Source organism: Eleutherodactylus coqui, chromosome 6 (genome assembly GCF_035609145.1).
Source record: "Eleutherodactylus coqui strain aEleCoq1 chromosome 6, aEleCoq1.hap1, whole genome shotgun sequence".
Taxonomy (NCBI): domain Eukaryota; kingdom Metazoa; phylum Chordata; class Amphibia; order Anura; family Eleutherodactylidae; genus Eleutherodactylus; species Eleutherodactylus coqui.
Window position 1 is genome coordinate 69,393,939 of NC_089842.1, and position 18,017 is coordinate 69,411,955.

Consider the following 18,017-nt stretch of genomic DNA (forward strand, 5'->3'; position numbering starts at 1 on the left):
GAGATTGTACTATCAATGCTGGAGGTTTAGGACTGCCATTAAATCAGCATTCACCTAAATAAGCTACATACCATAAGTATACAGTCAGGAGGATGAGCTGTAATCTCCTCTATTATAACTGTGTGACAGAAGGCTCTATCAATAACCGTGATAGGAGTGTCTTTGACCCCCTCTAAGCAGTTTCTGTGTTGGGTCCATGTAATAGCATCACACAGGCTGAGAAACTGTGTAGTGTCAGACAGCATAAACCTAAGTAAAACTAAGCTGGTCTGAACTAAAATCACATGACCATCTGAAGGGAAAGAGGCCATAGGTTTCAGATAGAAAGGAATAACTAAGCAAGGTAGCATTATGAAGGTGGGAAAATCATTAAATGACCCTTTAAATGCTACCATCATACTGTTTGGGCTATGTTCACATCTGCGTTGCAATTTATACTGTTTCTGAGAGGAAAACAGTGATGCATTCAACACTATTTTTCCTGACAAAGCAATGGATACCTTGGTGAAAACCAAAGATCATCATTAGTGGTATATTCATGTAGTAGATCTCTTGCTGAAATTTCTGCAACTGAAAATCTGTTTTATTTATCTGAAATGGGTTTCCTTGGGAGTAAGCACATGGACTTTTGCCACATATGAATACACCCTTATAAGGCAGTGGGCTCCATTGCACACCATTGGTGTCTATTATGCTACGAATCCTACACAACATTGTTACAAACAGAAAACCCAACGCAGGCATGAACAGAGCTCAATTCAGCTACTATACAAATACCTTTGTGTCAATGCACTATACATAAAGTTTACTTGCTGTGATCAAGCATGCTGTTGGTTTTCAGAACCTCAGAACACTGTATAGATCACACTAAAAAAAATAATTATGGCAAAATGCAATGTCAAATTTTGTGTTTCCATAAGTTTTTGCAGCAATTTTTTGGTTGTAGTAGAGATATAGTTTTATGATGTGTCATTACCGTAAGGTATGAATACACTTGAATCATCCAATGAGATGCCCATGAAGAATGCGACAAAGGTATTACGTAAGTACACAAAGAACTAAAGGTGTGGTGACATGCTAATACGGGATATTGAAGGCATATCTCTTACTGACCTGCTGACTAAAGAAACCACTGGCACATATATACAGGTGATAACTGCTGAGACACAGCATCCTACTGAATTCAACCATAGCCAAAAACACTTTCTTGCTTGGTGGATATGATGATATTTTTGCATCTGGCAACATTTCTATGCTTAGTTATAATGGGGCATGTGAAAGGTAAGTGCACTCATATACTACTTAACTGTAGGCCATACAGTATGTACTAGAGAATTGTGAAATCAATGTACTTGTTATCACAGGGACTACATGTAAAAACTGAATAGCAAAGCAACAACTATGCAGTCACATGTTTGAAGGGAATACTGCTTCCTTTTCAGCAGTGTAAGTACAATGTGAGCAAGGGCACACATACTATGCATACCAGTATGGAACTATGCCCCCTAGAGAGAGGGAACCTATCACATGTACAGTGCATCTAACAAATCTACACACTCCTGTTTAAATGCCATGTATTTGTCATGTTAAAAAAATTGACAAAAATGAATTATTTCAGATTTATTTTCACCTTTAATGTAACCAATTATCTGCACAATTCTTTTAAAAAACAAATCAAAATCTTTTAAGGGGTAAAAAAAACCCAACTAAAATAATGTGGCTGCATTAATATGCACACCCTAAAACTACTACTAGGTTACCCTTTGAATTTATGAGAGCATTCAGTCTTTTTGGGTAGGTGTCTACATCTTGACTTGGCAATCTTTGCCCACTCTTCCTTGCAAAAGCATTTTAAATCTGTAAGCTTGTGAGGGCATATCGTGTGTACCGCCCTCTTCAGGTCAACCCACAGATCTTTAATGGGATTTAGGGATTTGGGCTCTGGCTGGGCCATACCAAAACTTTGATCTTCTGAAGAATCCATTGTTCTGGGGATTTAGAGGTATGCTTTGGGTTGTTGTCGTGCTGAAAGGTGAAATTCCTCTTAATCTTCAGCTTTGTTGCAGAGGTCTGAAGGTTTTGTGCCAAAATGGACTGATATTTGGAACTGTTCATAATTTTCTCCACCGTGACTAAAGCCTCTTTTCCCGGCAGCAGAAAAACATCCCCAAACATAATGCTGCCTCCACCATCCTCACTATGGGTATGATGTTCTAATGGTGGTGCGCAGTGTTAGCTTTGTGTCAAACATACCTTTTGGAATTATAGCCAAAAAGATTAACCTTGGTCTCAACAGACCATAACATGTTGTCACTAGGGATGAGCGAGTATACTCGCTAAGGCACTACTCGCTCGAGTAATGTGCCTTAGCCGAGTATCTCCCCGCTCGTCCCGAAAGATTCGGGTGTCGCCGCAGCTGACAGATGAGTTGCGGCGCAGAGCGGGCGGGAGAGAGGGATCTTTCGGGACGAGCAGGGAGATACTCGGCTAAGGCACATTACTCGAGCGAGTAGTGCCGTAGCGAGTATACTCGCTCATCCCTAGTTGTCACACATACTTTTGGCAGACTTGATGAAGGTTTTGGCAAAACATAGCCGAGCTTGGATGTTTTTATTTGTTAAAAAAGGCTTAGGTCTTGCCACTGTATCCCACAGCTCAGACATATGAAGAATATGGGAGATGGTTGTCACATGCGTTAGACAACCAGTACTTGTTAGAAACTCCTGCAGCTCCTTTAATGTTGCTGTAGGCCTCTTAGCAGCCTCCCGGACCAATTTTCCTTTGGTATTTGTCACTGTTATGCCAAATTTAATTCCTTTTTTGATTACCATCTTCACTGTGTTCCATGGTATACATAATGCCTTGGAAATGTTTGGTACCCTTCTCATGACTGATATCTTCCAACAATCAAATCTCTTTGTGATTGTTTGCTAAAAGTAAAATGCAAGTAAGAAAATGTCAGGTGAATCCTAGTAGATTAGCTAAACTTTACATGGGGTAAATCAGAATCCCTGTAAATAATGGCAACAGTGTACTGACTACTATTTAACATGAGTTTAAATGTCATTGGCTAATTTTGAACACAACCACATCCCCAAATATAAGAGGGTGTTCACACTTCTGCAACCACATAATGTTAGCTTTATTTTTCTATCCTAAATTATTCCAGTTTATTTTTCAATGGATTTGTACAGATAATTGGTTAAACTGAAGGTGGAAATAAATCTGAAATGATTCTTCTTTGTGAAGATGTTTTAGCATGAAAAAAACATGACATTTTAACAGGGTAGTGTAGACTTTTTATATCCATTGTAGTACTCCAGTCTCATATTCCATGAGAGCTTCTCCACTCTTTACAAGCATTCAGATAAATGGACAGTCATAGAAATGTCTGCAACAAATCTGTAGATGTCCTGATGTGGAGAAAACCTGCAGACGAATGTGGTCTCCATTTAGGAAATGGTAGAAGGTAAGTGTACACAAGTCAAAAAAAATAGATGGAGCCTTCCTGCCACTGGTGGTGGTCAAAATGTAGAGGTTTCAAGCAGCACTTTAAAGGGGACTCGTTCTATCATTTCTCAGTCCTCCACTGATTGTGGTGATTCCTGTATTGTTCCTGATGGGGCTTAATGAGTTTTTCTGTTTTGATGAATTGTATAAAACCCTCTGTACTGGGTTTTTATGCCACAAACTATTTTTGTGTATTTGTTCCAACAAGAAATACTTTCTATCTGTGTGCTCAGCTTGCTTAAGATACTTGCTTCTGCAGGTCATTTCTACAATTCTAGTTTTTCTACTTCATCAATCACATCTGCATTGATATCATAGACAATAGTGTCAGAACTTAATGAGTCATGCTGCTCTACTGTGTACAGAAATCTACAGAATGGCATCACTGGATATTTTGTTAGTCACCTCAATGACGTTGAAGAACAGTCATTCAGCTCCACTTTGAGAGCTTTTCCTATAGGTGTTGCCTGAACAGCTAAAATGGTGTAAAATACGTATATAGGGTCAAAGTTCCCAATACAATAGTATTTTTAAAGCTATCAAGAGGGATCACAATAAAGAGAATGGTAGACTGAAGATTATGAGGGTTATGTAGAAGTTTATCTTGTGGGATGGGAGATACATCACACAGTTCCCTTTAGACAATACTATTTACTTTGTATTTGGATGGTGCTCAATATCAAGCAAAAAGCAAACACACTAAATGAATGGACCCTGAGGTGGTCATCAACAATGCTATCCATGATCTTTAGTTATTCCTTCTTTATGTTGAATTGGGCAAGAAATTCTGAGTTGCTTGCTTTATTTCATGTATGTTCTTATGCTCAGTTCTGTAAGGCTTCCCTTTCTCAATCCTTTCTTCTCCTGTCTAGACAGTAAATAATTTCTACTGCATGAAAATAAACAGAAATCTCACGCTCCACCTCAACATAGGTGCCAATTAGGATGGAAGGTTAATCTACTGTAATTGCATATACTATACATCCAGGTAGGAATTATTCAATTGACTCCAAGCCTGCACTGCATCCAAACTGTTCTACTCATCAGTAACTAGACCCAAGAAGCCTTATATAGCAAGGCCATGTGCATGCAGGCTGAAAGGCATATCTTGGTGTTTCTGAAGCTCTGTGCTATGAAACAGTAACATAGTATGTTAGGCTGAATGAAGACAATATCCATTTAGTTCAGCCTGTTTCAACCACTTACTTGTTGGTCCAGGGGAAGGAAATTACATCCTGACTCCATAATGGCAGCCAGAGTAATTCCTGGTTCAACATTTTAGATCATCAACCCCACTGGTCACCTAATGTCTATATCCTGTAATATCATAGTGTTCTAGAAAGACATCCAGTCCCCTCTTAAATTCCTCTATGGATTTTGTCATCACCACGTCCTCAGGCAGAGAGTTTCACTGTCTCACTGCTCTTACAGTAAAGAACCCCTTTCTATGTTCGGGATGAAATCTACTTTCTTCTAGATGTACAGGATGCCCTCTTGTTACTGTTGCAGTCCTGGGTATAAACAGATCATGGGAGAGATCCTTGTATTGTCCCATAATGTATTTATACATAGTTATTTGATCGCTCCTTCACCCTCTTTTTTCCAGGGTAAATAATCCCAACTTTGATAGCCTCTCTTGGTATTCTATTCCTCTCATTCCGTTTATTAACTTAGTTGCCCTTCTTTGAACCCCCTCAAGCGCTGCAACATCTTTCCTGTGTTCAGACCTGTACACAGTATTCCATTTGGGGCCTGACAAGTGCCTTATATAGTGGAACACTAATGTTCTCGTCTTTCACCCCTATACCTCTTTTAATGCACCCCAAGACTTTATTTGCTTTTGCAACAGCTGACTGGCATTGATTGCTCCAGTTAAATCTACAGTCAACAAGTACCCCAGGTCTTTTTCCATATCACTTTTCCCTAGTGGTACCCCATTTAATGTGTATTGGTGACATCCTGCCCATGTGCAGAACCTTACATTTATCAATATTGAACTTCATTTGCCAGTAGGCATTGGGAATGCTCTTTCTACAATATATTTTGGTAAAATTAGTTCTGTAATATGGTGACAGATGCCACATTGTTTTTACTGTTGAATTCATATGGAGTCCATCGTAAAACCTCTATACACCTTCATATGAAATGAGAAATATATAGAGGTAATGCAAGGCCACATGGACTTTCATGAGTACCTTGCTGTGATGGATCCTGATGGTGTGCATTAGACTCTGCTCACATTTGCGACATGGACTCCATTGCAGATTTGTCAAAAATGAAAGACATCAGTGCAACCTATTAAAAGTCGATGTGGTCTGATGGGCGCCACCAGTGTCCATTGGGTGATGGATCAGGAAGCCACAATGCAGATGTGAATAGAGTATTAGGTTCACATGTTTTAGATTTGGCACAGTGGGATCTGTGTTGAACATCTGTACCAAAAATAAAGTACATACAACTGAAAGGAATCTTTCTAAACCCTGTTTACATGCTGAGAAAGAAATCAATGCAGCTTTCTGGCAATTGTACAGAATTTATAAGTGTCAGCATTTTTGATCTTGTGCACATTGTAATATAATTGGTAAAGCCTTTTCTAAATATACAGGTACATATCTATTTACAGGCAGATTTTGCTGTCTTTTGCAGTAAATATATCAACAGTGTGAACCAGTGTATGGCCATCGATGCTGCAGTCCAAGTACTTTCTACTTTAATAAAAGCAATTTTGCAGCCAGGTAAAGAAGGGATTATAATGTAGTTCATATCATACTCAAAGGGTCCTAGATTTTGATGTTGAACAGCAGGAGAAGCGAAAATGAATACGTCTCCAGTTTTGACTGAAACAAATTGCATAAAAATGTTGTGAACTGGGCATAAAGGACCCCATACACATTAGCTAAACATTATCTAAACCCACTAACTTCAACAGGACTAGCTGACTATGATATGGGTTTGGCCAGCCCCCAAGTCTCCCCCAGCAGATGATGAGGGATAAAAGGTTCGGGCAAGTTGAATTTCACTTCCTGAATCCTGACTTTTTTTGTTGTTCCTAAAGATAAGCCACCAGAGCTGTCTGTCTGCCAGGGCCAGCTACAGGTTTATGCGGGCCATTGGGTAACAGAGCCTCATTGGGCCCCTTTACAGTGTGTCACAACACATGTGGCAGTAAATCTGCAACAGCACATACAGTGACCATATAATAGTAACTACCAAGTCTGCACAGGTGTTTTGCAGACCATATAAGCAATTACAATACTGTTAAATTCAGTGATAACAGGTGACTTCCTTTTTGACTGGAGTCGTTCAGTTTCCTTTTTCTACTCTGGCCCAGACCATCGTGACAACTTCTCCTTGCTACAACTTGTCTCTGTGGAATTTGACACGCAGACATCTTTAGCTCCTTGCTTTTCCATCACCTCCCTATGTTATCTATACCGCTATACAATCCTCCCTTTTATAATATCCGAAATAGTAATAATGCCACCTGTGGTACCCCACACACTAGCACTGTTCCCATTTTTGAGCAAGGAGATAGCGGGGTAGAGAAAGACCTTGTCACGGGGCTCTACCATCACCTTCCCTGGGGGTAGCTTGGGACTTGACCACATTACTGCTGGGGAAGATCAACCGAGGTTACTTTAAGTACATTTGACACACATGATGCCACCGTTCCGTCCTCTGCGGTGAAACTTGACGATGCAATAAAGTAGTCCTCACACAGGGAAACTTTCTGACTCGGGGACGGTCGGTAATGTCCGTTTACTGTAACTTGACAAAGTCCAAACCACATCAACAGTCCTGGCACAGATACAACAACTCAGAGTGGTATGACAGGCAAGATTCTCGGGGTATCTCAGATGATCCACATTCCAAGTTATCTGTGTGATCTCACCCCCAGCAACTTTTCCTCTCTCACTCTCTACCGGTTCACACTCATGTTAGTTGTGCTCTCCTTGCTTTGAAGCAGCTTGTCTCACTCTCAGCACTCAACAGCTGTACCAAGGTTTCCTGGGCAGGCTGGGCCTAGGCTGAGCTTCAGGCCGTCGCTCGGCCTCTTCCATTCTTCACACACAGACAGATCTCTCTCTCTGTCTGTCAGACTTCTCCTCCCAGACTCCTGCTAGACTGACTGTTCTATTCTACTCTTCTCCTTCTGTCACATACTTGCAAACACATACATATATTTAAAACATAGTCATATGACTTATACGATACATTTTTCAGACATGACCCAGACATTAACCCAATCAATACTGCAGAAGTGCAATACACATAAATCTATGCATACTAGACATAAGACGCTGACATGAGACAGACACAAAACATTATGGAGGGTCCCCACTAATTCTGGGCCACTACAAAACCACAAAACTGAGAATTACAAAGAACTGCTGGACAATATGCTGTCATGTTATGAAAAAATGGGCTGCAACATGCGTTTAAAAATACATTTTTTACTTTCGCGCATTAACTTTTTCCCTGACAACTGTGGTTCTGTAAGCAATGGGCATGGCGAACGCTTCCATCAGGACATCTCTGGTATGCAGAGACGCTACCAAGGGAAATGGAGGCTGTCAATGCTAGCAGATTACTGTTGGAATATGAGGCGTGAAACACCTGTAGATTCATATAAGAGGGTAGTGAAGAAACGGCGTACATGCAACTAATGTCAAGTTTGCATTGTGCAATTGAGTTTTTAACAGGTACATTGTGTGTTTCATAATTGGAGACATATCTTGACAGTTCCTGTTCTGCAAGTAGCCTGTATTACATCATATGTATGTTTGTAGTTTTATTTTAACAATAGTTAATATATCTCATAAATCTGAGCTAATCCAAGGTTTTCATTGTCAATTTTCAACTCAGCACGTTAACATCATAAAAAATTGACATATTTCCTTTCTAAAGTAAACAAAACGTTAAAAGTTGTTGACCAGTGATCAGACTGATACGCGTGTGTCAGCATATACCGTATATACCGGCATATAAGACGACTTTTGAACCCCGAAAAATCTGCTCTGAAGTCGGGGGTTGTCTTATACGCCGGTAATACAAAAAAAAAAGAAAGTGTCAAAAAAAAAAATCATTACTCACCTCCCCCGGCGTTCTGCGGCGCTGCTGCAGGCTGTCGCTCCCTCCTGGTCCCCGGCAGAGCATTGCTTTCTGGACGCAGGGCTTGAAATCCCCGCCTCCAGAAAGCTAATACTGTGATTGGCTAACACACGCTGTCAGCCAATCACAGCCATTCAATGACATCATTGAATGACTGTGATTGGCTGAAGGCACGTGTGTTTTAGCCAATCACAGCCATTCAATAATGTCATTGAATGGCTGTGATTAGCTGACGGCCCTGCGTCCAGAAAGCATTGCTCTGCCGGGGACCGCGAGGGAGCGACAGCCTGCAGCAGCGCCGCAGAACGCCGGGGGAGGGGAGTAATGATTTATTTTTTTTTGCTCCACTGTATTCCCGGCGTATAAGGTGACAGTTGGGGGGGTCGTCTTATACGCCCCGTCGCCTTATACGCCGGAATATACGGTAGTAATGTAATTTTTTTGTTCACAATGACAGTTCACAGGCGTGCGTGATGCTTCCTTATGGTGGAATAGAATGGATATCTAAAGCCTAAAAGGGAACAGCTTTTCTACCTGTCCCTGTGTTGTCCGCAGGGTCACACTCTTAGGGCTCCTGTCCACGGACGATGATCCACTGGCGATAAATCGCCGGCGAATCACGCTGTATGAAGCTTTCCATAACGTTGCTATGGAAAACGCAGCTGCGGCGTCTACGAGCTGAGAATCATAGTAATTCTCCGCTCGCGGGATTCAAATAAAGGCATGCTGCGATTTTCTGCGGTGAGCCTATTTGTCAGATAGGCTCACTGCGGAGAACTGACAGTTCTCTCCCCTGCTCCCGGGCGGCGGAATATCGCTAGTGATATTCTGCAGCACCCATGGACAGGCGGCCATACCCTTGTTTCTTTGACCCTGCCATAGACTTCTATAGCAGCTTTCTACATAAAAAACTGAACGTTAGGGCTGGGCCTATCTTTTTTGTGCACAGGAATTGATTTCAATGGGTTCGCTTTGTCATGTTTGCAGGCGTGAATTTCATGCTCGCTAAATAGTGCGCAAACACGTTCATTCATTTACTACTTTTCTTTTAATTCGAGTATATTGTCATAGATATAAAGTACAGCTTATCTTTTCCATTGACAGGAGAGTTCATCACATGCCACTATTGTGAGAAATTCACCAACGTTACAGAGTGCGACCTGCAGCCTCCAGAAAACTGTACCACAGAGAAGCCTTACTGTAAAATAACACAGGTGAAAACGGGCATTCCTGGATTAGAGATGTGTGAGTACCAAATGTTACATCTAAACCAGTCACCAAATCAGCAGCTGCAACGAGAGGTGCGCAAATGCACTCTCAATACCTCCGTGATTGCATAATATATTGCACAGTTTAGCGGGAAAAAGAACATATCTGGAGCTAAATGGGCTAAACAGCCTTTTAAAATCAGGCGCGGCTGTGTCCTGCATCCATATAAAAAGACCCTGCAATCACAAAAAGTACAGTAAGGGCTTCAATAGATGAGTGTATGCGCAAATACGCTCGCCACACTGAGGGTATTTGCACATAAAGAAGGTTTGAAGATGGTAATAATCCATCTGAAATGCATGTGTCAGCACACAGTACTGTACATTTTGCACTCACAGAGCCAGTTCACACACACGCATGATACTCCCTTTCCGTGGAATTGAATGGCTATTAAAGCCTAAGAAGGGCCAGCTGTCTTCTTTTCCTTCTGTTGTCTGCCAGTCACACCCTTCCCCTTGGCTTATTTAATGTGCTACAGACTTCCATAGCAGCTTTCTGCATAACAAGCTGAAAGATAGGGGAAGTTCTATCTTTTTTCACACGCAGGGATTGCGTGCAAAAAATGCTCATAAGAACAAACCCATTGAAGTCAATGAGTTAGATTCATCACGTTTTGCGGGTGTCAGTTGCACGTGCGAAAACGTGCGCAAACACGTTCATCTGTTTAATCCCTAAATGTTAGGATTGTATTTTTTACTATTAACAGCCAAGAAAAAAATTAGAGCATGTAGAAGAAGAAGAATATTACCAAATAGTTTATAGGCATGTATGTACAGGGTGTGCCTTTACAAATTCTGATGCTGCACGCTGGAAGTAATGCCAAAAGCCTGAGGACTTCTCAAGTAGGGCCTGTAGATGACTCAGTGCTACAGTAATTAAGCATGGAAATATGTTTTTCCATCTAAGAGGCTGCAATCACTACCCAAGCACTTCTTGCAGGGGACTCTAGCCCTTTACTTTAACCCCTTTTAAGTACGGCTCCTTTTTTTTCCCATTTAAAAAATTTTCCTCACAACTTTTAAAAAATCATAACTCTTGATAGCTTGATAGCAGTCTGAGAGCTGTGTTTTTTTGCGGGATGAGTTGTATTTTTCTAGGTAAATACTCACTTGCGTTTTTCTTGCACATTTTTTTTGATGCAATATTGCTGTGTTTTTTTAACGTGATTGTCAATGAGTCTTTCTAATGTTAAAAACGCATCGCCAGTTGGTGTTTTGCAATTTTTGTGCGATGCGTTTTTAACATTAGAAAGTCCCATTGACAATTGCGTTAAAAAAATGCAGTGATATTGCATGAAAAAAGCGTGCAAGAAAAACGCAAGTGGGTACTCACCTTAAGGGCTTATTCAGACGACCGTATATCGGCCAGGTATTCACGCCGGCCGATATACGGCGTCTCTCTCTGCAGGTGGAGGAGGCTGGAAGAGCCGGGAGCAGTGTACTGAATCCCCGCTCCCTCTCCGCCTCCTCGCCACCCCCTCTCTGCCCCTCGGCACTATTTGCAATGGGAGGGGCGGGATGGGGGCTGAGCCAAGTCCCGTAACTTAGGGTGCATTCAGACGACCGTATATCGGCTGGGTTTTCTCGCCCAGCCGATATACGGCATCTCTCTCTGCAGGGGGAGGAGGCTGGAAGAGCCGGGAGCAGTGCTCTGAGCTCCCGCCCCCTCTCTGCCTCCTCTCCACCCCCTGCACTATTTTCAATGAGGAGAGGCGGGCCGGGGGCAGAGCAAAGCTTAGCCCCGCCCCGTTTCACCTCCTCTCATTGCAAATAGTGCAGAGGGGCAGAGAGGGGGTGGAGAGGGGGCAGAGAGGGGGTGGAGAGGGGGCGGGAGCTCAGAGCACTGCTCCTGGCTCTTCCAGCCTCCTCCCCCTGCAGAGAGACGCCTTATATCGGCTGGGCGTGAAAACCCAGTCGATATACGGTCATCTGAATGCACCCTTAGCTCTGCCTCTGCCCCCTCTTACTGCAAATAGTGCCGAGGGGCGTGGAGAGGAGGCAGAGAGGGGGCGGGAGCTCAGTGCACTGCTCCTAGCTCTTCCAGCCTCCTCGCCCTGCAGAGAGGGACGCCGTATATCGGCCGGGCGTGAATACCCAGCTGATATACGGTTGTCTAAAGAAGCCCTTAATGGTACAATTTAATGTACCATATAGTAATACTAAAAACGTTTTTAAAAATGTAAGCAGAGCAAAAAAAAAAAAAACACACAGAAAACATAATTCTGCCATGACATGATAACATTATGCTATGGGTCAGTACGATTACCAAATTTATATAGTTTTTTTTTGCTGTACTAAAAATATCTGGAAAATAAATAAAATTATTGCCTGCCTGCCTCTTCTGACAGCCATAACTTTTCTATTTTTCTGTCAACATAGTTGTGTAAGGGCTCATTTTTTGCAGGACGCCTTGTAGTTCCTGTTAGTACCATTTCGGAGTACATACAACTTTTTTTTAATCGCTTTTTGTTATATATTTTATTATATTAGCGCAATGCGCTATATTAGCGTTGTGTTTTTTTGCTACTTGTGGGTTATCCATCACCACTTTTTTATTTAATTTCACAAATGTTTCTCCAATACATATGTGTAAAAAAAACCTACTATTTATTTCTTAAACTCTTTTTATTTCTCCAAAATATAAATATTTATGAAATTATTTAGGTGGTACAAACGTGGCAATAGCCTGCAAAATAGCGTCGATAATAGAACCTTAAAAAATTGGTGACAGAAAACCCACAAGTTCCTTTTTTTTTCTGCCGATGTTCACAGTGTAGGGTTATAAGAACAAACTTTTATGGATGCAGTGATACCAAATATGCTGTGGTTTTTTTTGTGGATTTTATTATAGATGTGGGAAAGGTTTGTTTTTACATTAATTTTTTTAATAGTTAGTAAAACTTTGTTATATTTTTAAGTCCCTAAAGGGGACACGAACTTGTGATACCACAGACATGGTCTGATAGTAATCTCTAATGGCAGTCCTGAGGGGTTTTAGAAGGTCCCTGGCTGCCATGGCAACATCACATTGTGGAGGGCTGTACGGGACCCCAAAACTCCAGTCGGGGCCTTTAAAGGGTTAAAAGCATGAGTGCTGATCACTGTTCATCACCAGGATTGTCATTAGTGGGATCGGCTCCTAATCCCCCTCCATATAAACCCCAAACCTCCATGACGTACAGTGTAAGGACTCCTTCACACGAGCATATATGTTTTTGCGGTCGTCTGCACGCGCCGTTAAATCGTGTGAATGAAGAAATAATGTGATCAAGCCCCGCACTTAATTAGAGTTTTCTCCTCCATTCACGTGGTTGGGTATGATGTATTAGGGAAAAAATACGCCGCAGCCCCGAAATCTCTCCCTTGTCTTATTTTTTCGGAATGACTTCCAATGCCTTAATAGAGGCCCCTGTAAGCTGTCCCCTGCATTGGATGCTGTTAAACTGCCTCCCCCTCCCTACTTTTCCAGCTCCCATAGAAGTGTATGGGAGCCGCCAGCGTATATCATTTGAAAGATCGATTTTGGTCGCGTATGTGCTATTTTTTCTGGCACAATGTTTTTATGCGCCGCAAAAATTGCCCATCTGAATGCATTGAAATCCAATGCCTCAGATGGTTGCGGTTTTCGTCCGGCATGAAAACACGGCTAAATAGCCATGTAAAAAGGTTTGTGTGAATAAAGCCTAAGGCCTCCCTCACACGCTGCGTTTACTGCAGATTCTGCCCAGTTTCAGCAGTGCTGGCATGCGTTATGCCAGCATTTTTAGCACAGCTGAAAACATAGCCAAGGCTGCAGTTAAAAAAAATAAAAATCAATACTCACCTAGCAGGTGAAGCAACTGTCCCCAGCACAGCTGTTGGGAACTTGTGAAGCTGGCAGATTGCTGTGATTGGCTAAGTGACAGCCGGCTGAGCCAAGCAGAGCCAGTGCTGGATGCGTCTAATCACAGCCATCCAATGAATAGTTAGTTAGTTATCTCGCTTGGATGACAATGGTCCGTAGCACCGATCTAGAATGACCACGACCAAGAGCATTGTTCCATTCTGTGTTGATGTCGGAGGAGGTACTGTTGCCTATTTGTTGCACCCACGAGTGCCACGGACGACCACGGGGCCTCCGCCATCTGGCAGGGGGTTGTCTCTCGATTTTCCTAGCAATTGCTGCGGTTAGAGCACTGTGGGCCGGAACAGCTTCTGACAAGCGTGCAACATGACCAAAAAGTGCAAGTCGTCTCCTTGTGTTTTTGTGATTGACTCAAGCCCCGTGCAAGTCTGTATCTCGCGGTTTCTGATGAAGTCAAACCAACGGACACGGAGAATCTGGTGTTGGCATCGCATGTGAAAGGACTCCAGGACCTCATCGCTGAGGCTGCCAGCGCTATTCTCCACAGGATGTCTGAAAGCGCACTCCCATCTGTGTGCTGAACGCTGCCGAGGTACACGAACTCACTGAAAGCGTCAACTTTCTGTCCGTTTACGTCTAGGTTCGGAGGGATTGCGTCGGCTCCTAGATTCTGCAACTTGGTTTTTTGCCAGGAGATGTGAAGCCCAAGACAGGATGCCTCAAAATCGAACTGTTCCAATGAGTGTCTCAGATTATTAGTTGTGACACCCAATGAATGAATGGCTGTAATTGGACACATCCCACGCTGGCTCTGATTGACTCAGCCAATCAAAGCAATCTCTTGTTGGAGGCAGAGATTTAGAATCTCCGTTACCAGCGAAAGTTCCTCTGAATCCTGACAAGTTCTGAGAGCCCCCTGGGACAGCGACATCACTTGCAAGGTGAGTATTGATTTTTTTTTACTCAGGCAGTGTAGCTAGGGAGTTTAGCGCTGCCAAAAGCACGGTACCAAGTTGTGCTGCATTTTCGGCAGCGCTGAAACCGCTGCCCATTCATTTCAATGAACAACGCAGGGCTTGTGAGCAGCCCCACTGAAATCAATGGGAGCGCTGTACAGCGTTTAGCGCTGTGCTGCAAAAGCAGCGCTAAACACTGTACAAAAACACCTGTGTGAGGGAGGCCTAAAGGGGTTAAAGCAATCCCTTCCAGTCCAGACAAACCCAGACGGCCATACTGATTATTTGACCACTAGTGCACAGTGTACATTAAATAGTCAAAGAATTGGTGTGGTCATCTTGGTTTGTCCCAGATCGGGGGTCACGTTAACTCTTTATTCTTATGTGATGCTTTTTGCAGAAATGTTTCTGATATTGCAGCAAAATACTGTGGTTTTCAGGGAATCTGCACACAACCGTGTTTGTATGTGCAAAATCTGCGTGTGCAAAACACAGAGAATAGAACCCATTGACTTCACCCATTGGATTTGACCTTTGGAGTGCATTTTGAACAGCACAGGCCCCATAGAAGTCTATCGGAGATGTGCAAATATCCAAGTGAAAGTGTCAAACACTGTGCCAAACTCGGGGAAAAGAACACATCTAGAATCCATTTGGCTACATAGCTCTTTACTCCACAGAAAGGGTTGTGTCACATGCATCTGAACTGGCCCTGTGTGCGCAAAAAGTACAGTACTAAGTACAGAGAGGCAAGGAAATCTACCCTTTTCAAACCTCGTTTATTCCTAAATACGCCGCACTGCAGTGAGCAAATTTGCGCTTACAAGTGTGAAGCTGCCCTTAGGCCAGCTGCACACGAATGGGTCGGATTCCGCATGCAGGAGGCCGCAACGGAATCCGGCCCTGACCGCAGCCGATGTCCGCACGTACCTATCTTTTCTCTTCTTTATCTGTTCTGCGGATGGTTGCGGCGAGCTTCTGTCGGACATGCGCAGTACATGCGGAAATCATAGTTAAATTCTGCGGGTGAGCAGGAAGATGTGTTAATTTCCCTGAGTTTTGTGGAGTGCACCACCTTTCCCCTTGTGTATTTTCATACCTCCCATAGACTACTATAGCACTTTTGCTGTGCAACATGCAGAAAAATAGAGCAGGTCCTACTTTTTCCCATGCGTGTGTAAAATCCATATGCAGTACGTGCTTATGAGAACCATGCTATTGAAATCAATGGGTTCTATTCTCCTTGTTTAGCTCATGCAGATTTTGTGTTCACAAATACCTTAGCAAATAGCGGATCGAAAGTGTTTCCCACTTTGCATCGCACATTGAACAGCATGCGAGAGCCATCCGATTTATTTAAAGTCCCATTGAAATCAATGGGCGGTGCATTCTGAGAAATGCAAAAAAATAGAACGCACCACTTTTTTTTCCTCGACGCATCGCAGTGAGGGAAAACATCACTCATGTGTACGACTCCATTAAAAAATGGAGTTTATATTCGTGTGACTTTTGCGAGTATTGCAACACACAAAACTCACATGAGATTCTCGGCTGTATGAAACTGGAAAAGTTAAAAAACCGACACACGGACCCCATATGGATAGCATACAGAACTGCATACAATTTTTGCGGATGTAACTTGGACAAAAAAATTTTTAACACAAGTGTGCACTAGCCTAAAACATGTCCCCTACAGTGTATATGTACACTTAGACGCCTACAGATGTTTATGCTGCTAATGAAATTGAATGCTCTGCAGATTTCAAGTTTTACACTGGCCCACATGTAGAGGTCTTACATTTATCTACCTCTTTGTTTTGTTGTTCCAGTTTCCAAAGTCACAACCACCAAAGGATGTGCCAGCGCAAAAGAGTGCAATAAAGAAGATGTCGGTACATTTGACCCTATAAAATATATATGGTGCTGTCAAGCAGACTTATGCAATATATTTGCAAATATGGGCAAAGGGGAATTTGGCAACTACAGTTCCCATGCTCAGAAGAGTGACCCGTTACCTGCCATTTACACTATTGTGCTAATTACACACCTTTTATATTAAAGATACAGCTATCTTTTATTATATGTGATGAAAGAACAGTAGTCAGTCATCTGTACTGTGGTGTGCATTACAATAAACTTTTGGGTAACTTATTATTAAACTACATGTGTAATTCTCTATTACCAGTTTTTATTCAAACCAAGTAATCCCCCATAAAGTCTCATTCCCATTAGCGTATTACAAATTCATTCTAATTCAGAGTTGTTTATTACTAAAAAAAAAAGACATGGGTACTAGAGATGAGCGAGTGTACTTGCTAAGGCAAATTCGAGCACATGCCCGCTCGTCTGAAAAGATTCGGGGGCCGGCGGGGGAGAGCAGAGAGGAACGGAAGGGAGATCTCTCTTTCTCTCCCCCCCCCCCATTCCCCCATGCTCACTCCCGCAACTCACCGCTCACCACGCCGGCCCCCGAATCTTTTGAGGCGAGCGGGCATGTACTCAAAAATGGTGATACTCGCTTAAGTAATTTGCCTTAGCGAGTACACTCGCTCATCTCTAGTACCCATGTCACCGTATGACAGTATTTGCACAGACACACGTGCAAAATAGACTTGTTCTCTGCGCAAAAAAAAATTGTGCAGGAGTAAGCGCATTGCAAAACATGCTCATCTGTCGAAGCCTTTATTCACATTTCAGTTTTCTTATACACTTTTTTTTAATGCACACAGCATTTTATAAAAAACTCAGCATGTTCCAACAGATCTGTGCTGGTGCAGTTTTTCGCCCATAAAAATTAATTTTTTGCATAGTTAACAAGGTCCATTTTTTCCTTTTTAATCGTGTTTTTCATCAACATTCCAAAAACAGTATCTGTTGGAAATCAGTACTGGACATTTGTAGTCAATCCATATTTTCATATGCAAGTGTGCAAAAACCCTAATGGCCCTTTTATACAGGACAAGCTTTCAGGTAAGCGATGCCTGGCAGCTTGTCCCAGTGATGCTTGCTCCTCTATTACACAAGAGCAAGTATCACTGGCATCGTTCACAGCACTGCCGGAATGGAGGCGGAGGTGGCCAGGGAGCAATCTCCTCCAGCCCTCCTCCATTCACAGTAAGCCAACAGTCATTCAAAACTGATTCCCACAGGATTCATCCTGTGCAATGCTTGTCTCACACAGATAGGTTGGATTCCGCATACAAGAGCCCGCAGTGGAATTCAGCTCTGTCCCCGGACAGTGACCGAGCATAGCTGTATTCTTCTGTATTGCAGATGGCAATGGCAGCTCACCGTCAGTCTTGTGCAGTACGGATTTTTTTTTAAAAA

The 18,017-nt window shown here is 42.6% G+C and overlaps 1 protein-coding gene across 2 annotated transcripts; it reads left to right on the forward strand.

Annotated features, from left to right (window-relative positions):
- The first annotated feature begins 1,043 nt into the window (after nt 1-1,043).
- LOC136631338 (ly6/PLAUR domain-containing protein 2-like) lies at nt 1,044-16,832 on the forward strand. 2 transcript variants are annotated; one of them, XR_010793004.1, is made up of 3 exons: nt 1,044-1,281; nt 9,727-9,867; nt 16,520-16,832. XR_010793004.1 is itself a non-coding variant. In XM_066605597.1 (3 exons), exons 1-3 carry the CDS (start codon nt 3,460-3,462, stop codon nt 16,747-16,749), a joined length of 381 nt encoding a protein of 126 aa, XP_066461694.1. In that variant the 5' UTR covers nt 3,356-3,459; the 3' UTR covers nt 16,750-16,832. The 2 variants fall into 2 exon arrangements, 1 of the variants encoding a protein (XP_066461694.1); XM_066605597.1 differs by lacking the exon at nt 1,044-1,281 and adding an exon at nt 3,356-3,469.
- The last annotated feature ends 1,185 nt before the right edge of the window (nt 16,833-18,017 follow it).